At 40.8% G+C, this 13656-nt stretch overlaps 1 protein-coding gene across 1 annotated transcript; it reads left to right on the plus strand.

Annotated features, from left to right (window-relative positions):
- Nucleotides 1-7282: 7282 nt before the first annotated feature.
- On the plus strand, nucleotides 7283-13315 carry LOC139920534 (12-(S)-hydroxy-5,8,10,14-eicosatetraenoic acid receptor-like). Its single transcript, XM_071910557.2, has 3 exons — nucleotides 7283-7921; nucleotides 8327-8732; nucleotides 11977-13315. Exons 1-3 carry the CDS (start codon nucleotides 7758-7760, stop codon nucleotides 12433-12435), a joined length of 1029 nt encoding a protein of 342 aa, XP_071766658.1. The 5' UTR covers nucleotides 7283-7757; the 3' UTR covers nucleotides 12436-13315.
- The last annotated feature ends 341 nt before the right edge of the window (nucleotides 13316-13656 follow it).

Here is a 13656-nt window from a genome sequence, read left to right on the forward strand (position 1 = left end):
GGGGGAAAAGTAGTGAGTTCAGTCATAAAGCTGCCCTAAATGGCAAATGGCAGCAACAGATAAAAGTTTGAAAAATTTGAACTTCAGTGTCAGTAAACTGCACACAGCACGCTCATGTTTACCAACCCAGCCGGTCTGTGATCCTTCATACTGTACCAAAGGATACCAAAGAGACGAGAGGCAAAAGATCTAACATTGGTGAATCCAGATTTCTCTGGATGGACAAAGGGCTGCTCACTGCTGCTTTCTCTCTCTCTGCACAAATGAGTCAACTCACTCCTCAACTACGGTATTAAACCTGCAATAAGCAATATCAGACCTTATAACCAATCCTGAAACTAATGTGTGCTATGTGGAGATTTCATTGAGACATAATGATATAAACCAATATCCACACAGCAGCAGCTGTGTTGTTGTTTTCACCTCTTTTCTAAAGCTTGTTGTCAAATTCTGGTCCTCCCTCGCTTTTTAAAAGCGGCGCTCACCCATTCCTGACATAATTCTCGGAATGGCAGAATCGATGAAGTGAGGGAGTAAACTTGTTAAACTAGTAAACTTGCTACCTACCTCTTCACTCACTAGCTATTAGCCTTTATGCACGGTGCTTTGCTAGGTTTGTCTTTAGGGGCCTCTGTAGTCCAGTATAGTTTTGCTGTGCTTTATTTACAACTGTGTTGCCGTTTCTGTCACCCTCTAGTGGTCGGAAAATCACTTATTGCAGCTTTAACCTGAAAAACACATTCGGTCATTATAAAAAAAATGTAATGGTAATCCATGAGATCCACATTTTTCCATCTTTGGTGTTAAGCGCTCATTGCTGTGGTGTTTCTGCACTGCACTTGCGAGAAATCACTTGTCAATCGAACAGTGTGTCCAGTACTGTGACACCTTTGGTTTTCTGTTGATGAGTTTCTGAGTTTCTGGTGGAGCTCTTTTCTTTGTCTGTTCAGCCATGGTGGCTATCGCTGCTCATGCTAACTACCCAGTTCTTCTTCTATTTATTCAATGGAAACTAGAAACATAAACGCATCACTTCCTGTGTGCCAGATTTTTCCCAGGAAAGACCTAACTGACACCAGGCGTTTAGAACAGCAAATGTAAAAACTTAAGGTTGAGTCACTCTTTTCTTATGAAATTGTCACAGATTATTACTTTAAGTGATGTTGTCAGTCAGTTTATACTTGTGTATTCAGCTAAACACAGTAGTACGCCTGGAGTTTCTCTCTGTTCCCTTGTACATCTCTGGACAACTGATGATCTTCGGCTGGATTTACTGTACACACAAATCTGCTTTTTAAAATGAAATCTAGGTCAGATAAGGATGAAAATGTTATTTTTTTTGTGCCTGTGTGAATGCCGCTGTAGCGTTGAGATGGTTTTGGGAGGCAGTGCCTGGCCCTTACCCTGACTGGGACATGTCGTGACAGGATGTGCCTCGGGCCTCCTTGCATGCGATGGAGGAGATGCCACTGGGAAAGCTGGGAGCTGTGGGGCCACGCTCAAATCCAGAGAACATGGAAAGACAATACAGAGATGACAGTGAGAGGAAGCAAGGGAGAGGGAGAAATTTGGATATATTCAAAGAGATTTAAAGGCATACTATGCAGGGTTTTAGACTGGCAATCTATAGGAATACCCATGACTGCTGAGTCTCCCCCCTTCTACCTCCTCTGCCTGTGTTTGTTGTGTTTGGGATGTTTCTGGGCAGTAACCATTTTCTGTCAATTTGCGTTAGGGCTGTGGTACATTAAAGACTACTGGGAAACTTCCCCGTTGGAATTTCCTACTTCCCACCTCAGTGCGTTCAAGCGGTTGAGGTGGGAACAATACGGATGACCGAAAGTTGCGTTTGTTTGGCTGTTTTCAGAAGCAGCAAAAGCCTTGGAATAGCTGTTATACATCTCTCACGAAAGCACGTGAAGAGGAGAAAAAGCGCCTATGGTGAGCGTTTATGTTATTTTATTTTTTCATCATCTAGCCCTATATGTTTGATTATGCCATGCACAAACAGAAACTTGAAAGCCTGTTTAAAAGCTCAAAACACGTATTTTTTGTTCTAACCATTCAATGCCGCCATGTTGATTCACGTTTGCAGATGTCACAGAACTACATGTCGGGGAACTCGGAGCTCAGAGAAGAGTCTCAAGTTTCTGACTAGGAAATATGAGTTGTAGGGCATTTTTCCTATTTGGAAGCACAAAGTTCCCTAGTTCCTAATCTTGTGTAGCCACACCTCTGTCTCAAATTCACGCAGATCTAGAGAAGTTCTCGCTAGAAAATGTTCCGAGTTTGAAAATACACACCCCGGAAACGACAGCTCTGCTTTGTCTTTCTGTCCGGGTACTTTTTCTGTCCGGGTACGCTAACAAAATGGATGAAAGTTTTGGAGACTTGCTTCTTTTTTGCCAGAAGTATGCTCTTGACATCAAATTGAGTCGAGGAAGCCTTTACAGCCTCTTAGCTTGAGGACTCTGCTCCAAAACAGGGATGCATTGGCGTGTTTAGCGACAGGCTACGGTAAAAGTTTGATTTATCAAAACTGGCCGACAGCCTGTGATGCATTACGTGGGAGAGAGAAATATGTAGTTTTAGCAGTCTGTCCTCTCACGCCAATAATGGTGGAACAGATAGTCGTTTTAAAGACACGAAAATAACGAGTAGGGAATGTCCCTGTCTTTGGGACTATTTGCTAGTAGGACAACACACAGGTGAGCACCGCCGCCATGCTCCACCCTAGCGCAATTTTGTTGGTTTGAAGCGTGACAACAGCCCACAGCATCTCTTTTCTAACCAACTGTTCTGCTTGAATTTCTCCAGACCTCCGTGTGTTTGACACATAGGTCTGGCTACGCGAAATTACCCAGTTCCCATAACACCGCATTTCTTTAAAACAGTGTAGTGTGGACTCGCCTTTTCCAGGCATTGGCAAACTCGGCGAAAAAAGAAGATACAATGAAGCAAAAAGAGCTGCAGACGGGGCTCATTCAAAAACAAGAGTCAACTTAGATTTAGGTTTTCCCCATTGGCGAGAATTAAAAGATGGAAGGGGATGAAGAGTGATGCAGAGTTGGCCTGTTTTTTGTTGGACAGGTAAGGTTACCAAATGGCTAGTTAGATATTCATTGCTGTTTTTACATTTGTTATTAATACATTAGGGAACATTTTCTGCATGCCTATATGAGAAAGTCTCTTGCTGTTTCAACCAGAGTGGAGGTGTGTCCTTCGCACTGGTGGTGGGAGGGTGTGGGGAGGCGGCGACAATTTTGAATGAACACACAGAGGCAAAACAACATGTAGTGTAGGGGAAAATCCTGCATAGTATGCCTTAAAGTAAGGAGATAAGGAGTGCTAAGTAGGGTTTGAATGATGTGGGTTTTTGAAGGCTGATACTGATACCAATATTTTTGGACTGAAACTGCCGATAGCCAATGTTTTGTGCTAATATTCAAGATATTTAAATATGACCATTTTTAAGTAAGAAGATTCAAAAAACAATTACAGGTATTCAGTGTTTCCCCCAAAATGTTTATATTGTCAGGGTGGAAAAGTCTCTGAAACATCATTTAGACCATGGGACACTACTACTACTATTACTACTACTATTACTATTACTACTACTACTACTACTACTACTACTGCTACTACTACTACTATTACTACTAATATTACTACTGCTACTACTACTACTACTACTGCTACTACTACTACTACTATTACTACTGCTACTGCTACTGCTACTACTACTACTGCTACTGCTACTGCTACTATTACTACTACTGCTACTACTACTACTAACAATAATAATAATAATAATAATAATAATACAATAATAATAAAACATATCAATTCATACTTGTCTCATTAGAATCAGGTCAGGTTAAGGCCTTCCCACAGACAACCAATGTAGTATTAATCAATTCTACAATAGATATTTAATCAATTAAACTCATATTCATCAATATCAAAGCTGGACAACACTGACTGGACCAGATCCCTTTTTTAATAAAACAACATATATCTGTCTGACCGAGGTGCTAATGCTTTCTCCCACAGCACAGAAGTGGGAGGTGATAACAGTATCAGCTGGAGACGGGGAGGGTGGCTGGATATTTGTGGGTTCCTTATCAGGGAACCACACCCAGAAGAAAAATGCATTATTTCATTTCAACACTGAAAGGTACATCCAGAACAGGGGCTGGTTTCCCTTAAGCACCTTAACTATAGCGCTGCCATAGAGGTAGCCTATTCTAAATCTAAAAGAAGTACTATGTTTTTTTTATGCCTATGGGAAACAGAGCAGATGATAAATACAGTATAATATCATTAAAAAAATGCATGTAACCTGGTTCAGGGTATACAGCAGAGCCTCTCATATGTTTTCATGTCACCGACCCCCAAATAGACTTACATTAGAATACAGACCATTTGATCAGATTTAGTCTCAGGGACGAAGATTTTAGTTGTTGATTTAGTATTGAATTATAGAACTGTATGTGGGGAGATAACAGTGATGAGAGTTAAACCTGTGATTAAAATAGTCATTCTTATACATTCTCTAAATGGGATCTAATTGGGACAGTGAAATTAAACTACTCATTTTGCCCCATGGGAACCTTCTTAAAGGATAATTCCGGTTATTTTCAGCCTTATTTTCCTAGTTTTTGCCACTATGACGATTGATTATGAGCTTTGCTAACCATCACTGGTTCATATGTTCCATTTTAACCACAGCCCTGATCAAATGTTCCAAGGTTGCATTTAACAGTCATATCTACCTTCTCGGAGCTAGTCGGTGCCAGTGTAAGCGGCACGCCAAACCACCGCAATGGCACAGACAGAGGGAGTAGCAGACCTTTAGGAGAGAGACAGACAGAGATACATAGAGACAGAGAGAGGATTAGATTGTGAAATCAGACATTTAATCTTCTTTCCTCCCACATGTGGGAGGAAAGAAGATGAACAACAAGATGAAATCCAACCACTGCCCAGACGCAACTTCTAGTCATTTCCACACATACTGATTACAGTGAATTTAAGAGCATGGAAATACAGATCCATTTATATTTAACAGTTCCTAGAGCACCTTGCACTAAGTGCAGACAAGGTAAACAAGTGAATATCTGTATATCATCACCATCGCCTCTGGTGCCTAACAATAGGCTCTCGAGAATAAGCAAGATGTCAATGCTGAAACAACACCTTTTAGGTATTATTGCTTAACTTTAAGTCAGTTCCCAGGGATCAGAGCATACAGGTCCAGTTCAAGTTTAATAATTGCTCTAAGCAGGGTGTCGAGGGTGTCTACTGCTCTTCCCTGACAAACTGTCCATGTACTGTAAGTGCATGGGTTCACAGCATGGATTCACAGCTTGTGCTGTGTGGTGAGCCTTGCTGCTATGCTGCCACACTTCGTATGCTGTTTGCTACTTCCTAGTCGGCCTCTCTCTGCTGTACTATTTGAAAAGAAAAGTTTGATTTCATGAAGCTGATTTAGCTAGGATTATAACGTTAAGGGTGTTTTCTTTGTTCACAATGAACACATTGCTAATACCTCTAAATTTTATTCAGTAAAACATATAATGTGTTGTCAAATAGTGGGTATGTGTGACGTTTTTTCACTTATCAAGTGGCATGAAAATGTCAGAATGATTAGCATAGGCCTATAGTTCATATCATGTTCTCAATTTAATGTCACTTGAAAAGTTAAAAAGTCAGCCTGTTGCATTGATTTTAAACACTGGACAATGTACTGTAGATGCATGGAGCCACAATATATAATGTACTGTATCTGTGTATTTGAAATCCTAGATATTGGCTGTAATGGATTTCATGTAAGAGCCAATTGTGCACTCTGACAAGCGCCAACTAACTGTATGCTGTATCCCATTCTAATTCAAAATGCAAATCCAGTTTGCTCTGATGTTTAAATTCAGTGCAACAAGCTGTTTCGAACTTAATTTCATACATTTCAAACTGCTGCACCCATGTCACATACTACACAATTTCTTCTATACAGAGCTTTAGTACATGAATCTTCATCCATCAAGTTTGGATTTAAATAGCAGGGCGGACCTTGCTGTTTGTATCTGGGTTGTGGATTGGACCTTTAGAGCAGTGATTCTCAACCTTTTTCATATTTTAGTACACATTAGGGTCACGGACCCCCATTTGAGGAGATTTTGTCTCTCAGACTCAAATCTGAGAGTATTTTTACTGTTAGATATGATTTTCAGTTCAGAATCCCATATCTGTGAAACTACGATCAAAGAAATAATTCTTCTACATTCTCTAATTGTGTTAACTTATCGTAAATGAAATAATGGTGATGTTTAATAATTCATAAATTTGCTGGGGACCCCCAGGAACCCCCTCAAGGACCCCTGGTGGTCCCCAGACCCCACGTTAAGAACCACTGCTTTAGAGTGCAGAATTGAGATTTCTGTCAGTCGGCAGAGTTTGCCATGATCCTACACAAGCATACATGCAAGTCTGTCTAGAAAGCTCATATTCTGGGCTTAACCCCTCATCCCCATTAATCATAGCGTAGAGTCCAATTCTTGTACTGAGGTTTTTGTACATGGAATAATACGTAGAACATACCAAACATATATGTTACAATACAACATATGGTATATTACAAGCAACCTTGTTAATCTTGTTCCTGAGGTTCTCAAGATATTTATATAATTTTCTTTGAAAGACAATGTCCTGGTGACTCCTGGTGGTCTAAGATGCGTACCATGTAACTGCAACGTCTTGGGTTTGAACCTTGGGACCTTTGTCGCATGTCATCCCCCTCTCTCTTTCTCAATGTGTCCTGACTCTCTTTACATTCACAAATAAATAAAATAATCTAAAAAAATCAAAAACAAAGACAATGTCCCTCCATCCATATATTATAATCTATTATGTGCAATCTTGTTAATTTTGTTCCTGAGACTCTCAACATATCCATCATTTTCTTTGAAGGACCCTCCACCCATACCATCATCATAACCAAGATTGAACCAAGACATGTGCGGGCATGATGGTTTCGTTTGGAAACCGAGGTATTTCACACGGTATTTCTACTAAACATGGTGGAAAACACCTTGATACTAGATAACCAGTTTCTGTTTGACACCTAAACTATACAAGACATTTCACCTCTTCTTATCACAGCATCAACATCTGGTCAGGAGACCGTATCAGCATGCCTCGAAGCTTGTAGCTTCATGTACATTTCTAGATGTAAAGTTCAGACATGCTCCACGCTTACTGCCACCTCTCAGACAGATAAGTCCCCCTCTTTAAACCACACCTCCAGCTCACTATAAACTCTTCCTCTCTGAAGGATTGGTGGCAGCACTCAGAGCAAAGGGGAAACAGACAGGGCTTTTTCTCTTTTATACTCAATGCTAGTTATTCAGTGTGTATTCTGTTACATGTACAGTGCGTTTCCTCGGTATGTTTTGACAAAGCAGGCAGGGAGTCTTAACGGAGCTCCAGAAGCGTTGGCAGCCTCTCAGAAGGAGGCTGTTGAATTTGACGGGTCTCGGTGAGGAAATCACTGCCTGAGGAAAAAAGACTCACTGGGTCAGAGACAGCTACGACCACCTCCGAGAAAAAGGATTTGTTGATGCCTGCCTGTAATAACCTTTTGCTTTCTGTTGCTGTGTTGTCACCTTTATTACCACTACTACTACTACTACTGCTACTACTCCCACTACTGTGGAACTAGTTTTACTTCTACCACCATTACACCTAGCTCGCAAAAAATGTCTGTTTTTTTTGGGAATACAACACAGACTCCTCCAACAACTCCTGATACCTGCAATACAACCAGTGTGGTCACATATAAAGTTCTATCATGGCTGATGATTGGAGAGTTCACGCTGGGTCTGCCTCTCAACCTGTCTGTCCTCTACATCTTCCTCTTCAGGTATGAGAAACACAACCTCTCCATCACTCACACACTTCTTTTCTCCTGTACTCAAAAGCAAAACACCTCATATGGTAGATTAGAGTGGTCAGAGAGAGGTCCAAGAAAACTACAGCATGACATGACATTTTTACCGCATGTGTCAGAATTAGTTGGAATTACAAAGGTGAAATGATGTCATCATTAAAATGGATGTGTACTGTAACCAGATCTCTTTATTCCAGGCCAAATATGTAAAAAGCTCATGTATCTGATTTTTGTTTGTCTAGACAGAAATGACAAGATCAGATCTGGATCACACAGATACATTTTCTTAAAATTGTTTTGTGCCCACCTAAATTCAATCTGAATGCATAATGCACATCAGTGAGATGGTAAATGATTAGACAATTACTTCCTCTTTAGGTTCAAGTTCTGGAGAACCAACAGTATCTTCCTCTTCAATATCGTGGTCGCCGATTTCCTGCTGGTGGCCTGTCTTCCGGCCAAGGCCTACCACTACCAGCACGGCGTGAGGCGCAGCAGCAACAAGTTGCTGTGTAAGACCATGCTCTTCATGCTGTTCCTCAACCGAGGAGCCAGCATCGCCTTCCTCACCACCCTGTCCATCGATCGCTACTTCAACGTGGTCCACCTCGGGAGGAGGAACTTTGTCAAGATTCTGAAGAAATCTCCTCAGGTCTCCATCCTGATCTGGGTCCTCCTCCTGCCTCTCACCATCCCCACCATGGTCGAGACCTTTGAGTGCTGTAACAGCCACGGCCGTAAGTTCGAGACAGATTTCCACAATGTGACCGACACCTTCAGAGAGGTATGGTTTCCCTTTCTTTTGGCTTGATTTAGTTTTACTTTTGTTTAGTGTGGACATGGGGTAGCCCCTGTCCATGGAAATCTGCCTTGGGCTTCACTATCGGAGAATAAAAACACACAAGATACCAGAAATGCATAACCAAACACCAGAAGACACCAGTAGAACATAACAGAGGTTCCAGTACATCTTACAGTTCAGATTTACCAAAAAGTTCAATTACTGGTAGTGAATTGGTGAAAATTCTAACACAGCCCAACACAAAATTGGCCTTAACTCATTGACCATTCATCTAATCAAACCAAAATGGTAGGATCATGCCAAGTCGACTTATGAAATTTGGTTGTGATTGATGAAAGTGGCCGTGGCTTATTACATAATAACCAAATCTCCATAGATAAGACAGTAAAATAAAAACTTCAAAAATATAAAGTTCTATAAAGTTAGCACTTTCAATAATATGCTGTAGTATTACAATAACTCTCCCTTTAGTTATTTTCTCTTCAAAGAAGCTGTCAGAGGTGTTTGACTCAGTAGGTAAAGCATCTTTCTTGTGTGCAGAAGATTGCGGGTTCAAGTCCGTGCTCGTCTTTTTCAAGTCATTAACTGCCAATAACAAGAGGCATTTCATTTTCCAATAGAAATTTCAGACAATATGAAGAAATTGAACAATGGGCGACGAACAATATGGCCACAATTAAATGACAAACTTGACAAACCTCCACCCCTGCTTTCAACACTGAGAACAACAGTCACCTATTCTACCCTGTATACCTACACTTAGGCTTATACCTAGTTCACAACATCAAATAATTTCTAAACTCGCTATTGGTCTCATAAGGCTAAAGGGATGGCTGACCATTCTGGCTTGAAAGCTGTTCAAAAACTGAAATGTATCAGCAAACCTTAAGCTTACTTACGTAACAAAATTACACCAAGACAAGAAAATGGTTTGGGACTACATACTTCTGCTATCATAGATATGACATCATATGGCATAAAATTCCTGTCTAAATCCTTCTCCGGATAGCGTCAGTATTATCAAAGAAGGTATGGCGATTGGTAATTTTAACTTTTTATCCTGTCCGGAACAAACATGGCTTGATTTTCTCAGACTACCCCGGTAAAAATTCCGGCTGAAATTATCTACTGTATTTTGAGTTAACTCTGATGTCCTGGGGTAATTTTAATATAATCACAGGCATATAATCAGTAATGGTAATGAGCTGCATCACACTTTAGATAAGATGATTGATGATAATAATGGGGAAATTTGATCGGTACAACAGCAAAACTAGGCAGATCAGCACCACACTGATCTCTTCCATCATCAAATTGTCAGAGTACTGTGGCGCAGAGTGCACTGCTTTTAAAGGGAAGGAAAAGTGCTTCAGCCTGGGGACTGCTGCTCTCAGCACAGGACAACTCAGCAGGTGAAAATCTATTTATTAAGAGTAGAAGGGGAAGAAGATCATTACATAATGTAGGGGGGGTCCAGGTGTAACGTGAAGAGATGTGTCTTCAGTCTCCGGCGCCATTGATTCATGAAAATAGAGCCCTCAGAGTTTTGCCAGTTTTGCTGTACTGTGGCACATTCACACAGGCGTGTCCATGGATTACCACTGTCCTCCAATATATTAATTTAACACTAGATGACTGATTGAAATTACCAATGTGCATGAACAAAATCAAATTACCGACCTCTCCTTGTAATACTAATGCATCCGGAGAGGGCTTTACTCATGAGATAGATTTCCATGCTTTGGGCCCCAACTGGTGTCTTGCAGCACAGTATATCTGATGTTCTTCCTTTCCTGTGCCTCATCTACCACATCTTCCCATGGTACATTGAGTTCTATTGCATGTTGAGTAGTGGACCATAACACTGGGTCAGGTCTGGTGGGACTATAAATTGCTGGCCTATGTCTGCTCACATTTCCCAATCCCTAGCCTCCCCTAACTACCCTAATTTGTCGCTACTCAGAAATATTTCTTTCCTGACTTCAAGTACGAAGCAAGTTTGATACATAAAGCTCTCTCCTAACAGTTACTCCTGATTGATTGCTGCCAGGGACTTTCACAATTGGTTGTACCTCCATGTGTATTGTCCTTGGGCAAGACTATCTTCAAAGTAGACTAAAGACTCACAAGTCTAAAGCAAAACATCTAACTGGCCAATTAAAAAAATAGATCTTATAAATAGATCTGATATAGCTTAGAAACAGATCATGCATTTTCTGTAAATATTAACCATAATAACATGTGTGCCCTCACTGCGAGTTAAAAGTCAGTCCTGAAATGTTTGGATTTGGATTGACACTGAAACCAACCTTAGTAAGGTAAGAAAACCTGTTACCTGATCACACTCATTATTGCAAATTCCAATGCCAAGCTACAAAGGGTTTCCCACTAATTATGGAAGCGTGGCTTTGGGCCACGTCAAAAATCAAATCTATCTACAGTAATGCATCTTATTTTCCTTTATTGCTCCACTGTCAATATAGTGCCTAACATACCATTTGACATTATTGTTATGTTACCCTATGAACATATACTTGTAGTTGTGTGACTTGGGGCTTTGTTTCAGCATTTTTCTGCAACTGCTGGAACCTCATAGCAGTACCTATGTGGCCCTTCATCTATGGATGCGAGCTTGCACATGTTCATAGTCCAAGAACTGTTCTGTTGCTCATTGAAAGAGGTAAAGATCAACCGCTATTGGCGACTAGGAATTGCAACATTGACTTGCCTCACCCTTCTCATCCCCTTGAGTTATGGTGACCTGTATTTGACACAAAAAATAAAGTCACATTTTCACAACAGAGAGAAGTAAGCTAGCTAATTAGAGCAGAGATCCAACAGAAACGTCTAGTGAAAACATATAGTGCAAAATACTGTAATAATAATACAGCTTTTTCATGGCTTGAGAACAAAGTGTGTTTGCAACACTGGTTGCTCGTGTGTAGCAGCGTCTTGAGCTGTTGAAAATACCAGTAGGTGGGGTGGGATTGGGAGTGTCTTGAAACTCCAATGGATGGGGAGTTATGGGGAGTGTGCCAAAACAGATTATGGGCCAGAATTTAAGTTTTGAAATTCAGAAATCTCAGCACCTGGCCAAGTAATCACTGAATCATTGTTTATTACTCAACAATCCTATCCTGCAAATATAATATACCCTACATATTTTGGACATTTTTGAAATCATACTGATTGACCCTTTAAATATTTTCTTTTTTTGTTTTTGAAGATCGTCTATTTCTCCCAGATCATCATCCCCTTCATCATCCTTGTCTACTGCACGGTGCGCATCGTCAACCGGCTGAGGAAGAAGACAGTCGGGGATAAGACCAAGCTGAGGAGAGCCGTCTGTCTGGTTAGTTCTGTCGTCCTTGTCTTCTCCGTCTGTTTCCTGCCCTCCACCATAGCCAGAGCAGTCCTGCTGGCCGTCAGGCTGAAGGACTGGCAGTCAGCGGAGGACATAGTGGTCCAGGTCTACGACAGCCTCATGGTCCTCTCCTACATAGACTGCCTGCTGGACCCACTGGTCTACTGCTTCTGTTACTCAGGATTTAAAGATGCGTACATGTCCACCTTCTGTCCCGCGGTGCTCCGGAGGAGAATACAGAGTATTGACTTTGGCACACAGGGAACCACAACCGCAAGTTCTGGAACTAGAACCACTTCTTTGCCGCTGGTGGAGAAATGATGGTTTTCTTTTTTTGTTTAAATTATTATTTTGAAAAATATCTTCGCATGCAGCTTTGAGAGTTGGCCGCCCAATTGATGGATTTGCATATGGCCCATGCAGCCATATGCAAAATATTTTTTACGGATATATGACAATGTCTTAGATGTAAATGTAATTTTCAGCTGTATGCTGTGATTTAGTTTTTGTTTTTATCCATAAAACAGATTAATGTGCTTTGTTGTGCATGTTTGAACTGTGATACAACCTGTACCGGAAAAGTATTTGGGTAAAACATTACATAATTCAAAATATAGTACAAAATAAATGCTTTATATCAGAGGAAGCATTACAAGCATGGGTTGACATGGGGGCGGGCGGTGTTTGTATACGTCTCATTTATGACTCAGGAAAGTGTGTTTGTTCATGCATGTTCATCAGTTCATCAATAGCTCAAACCAGTTGGACCTGTCTTGAGTGAGGTTTACGTGCGTAATGCAACTCAATCACTGTTTTCTAACATTACTCAACACTGCGCCTTTATCTTTCATATCTCGCAATCGCTGCACTAAGCTGTGCTTTTAGAAGATGCTGGATTATTTTCTTTCTGCAAGTGGATTGTTGCCTCTTTGATGAGCGGAGTAAGATAGCCTGATGTGTCATTTCTGGTGTTTAAAAGAGGTTAAAAATGTTGAAGTGAACTGTTGGAGCAAATTCAAATTTCAAACCGCAGTGTAAGCGAGGCCTGTTAGAGAAAAAAAAACACATCATAGAGCTAGACCATGGGAAAGTCTCCTCTGACAGGGATCAGATCTGTTATGGACTGTTTTGCTTTCAAATTAGCCATCAAAACAAAAGGAAGTGCCTTTGAACTTTGTTCAAATAAACTGGAAACCTGGAAGGCTGTTCTGACTTTTGCCTCATTGACAGACTGTACATTTTTGTGATGTTGGTTTAACATAAAATTCCATTTTTGTTTTGTAGCAGATTGAGACACTGACTGAAGTTCCTAGCATGTACATCAGTACACATCAGTAATTCAAAGAATACTGGGGGGTTCAGTTCCCCTGAGGGAGTATTTTGTGTGTCCTCTCACCAAAAAATGAACTCAACATGGGGCATACTGATAAACGAATACACTGGGTAATAAACTAATACGCAAGGTATTTGCTCTACTACCAGCTTCCTCTTTTCTAGTGGTGTTGCTTTGCTAAGATCAAGGCCTCTATGACCCTGTTGTAC

This window comes from Centroberyx gerrardi, chromosome 18 (assembly GCF_048128805.1).
Source record: "Centroberyx gerrardi isolate f3 chromosome 18, fCenGer3.hap1.cur.20231027, whole genome shotgun sequence".
Classification (NCBI taxonomy): Eukaryota; Metazoa; Chordata; class Actinopteri; order Beryciformes; family Berycidae; genus Centroberyx; species Centroberyx gerrardi.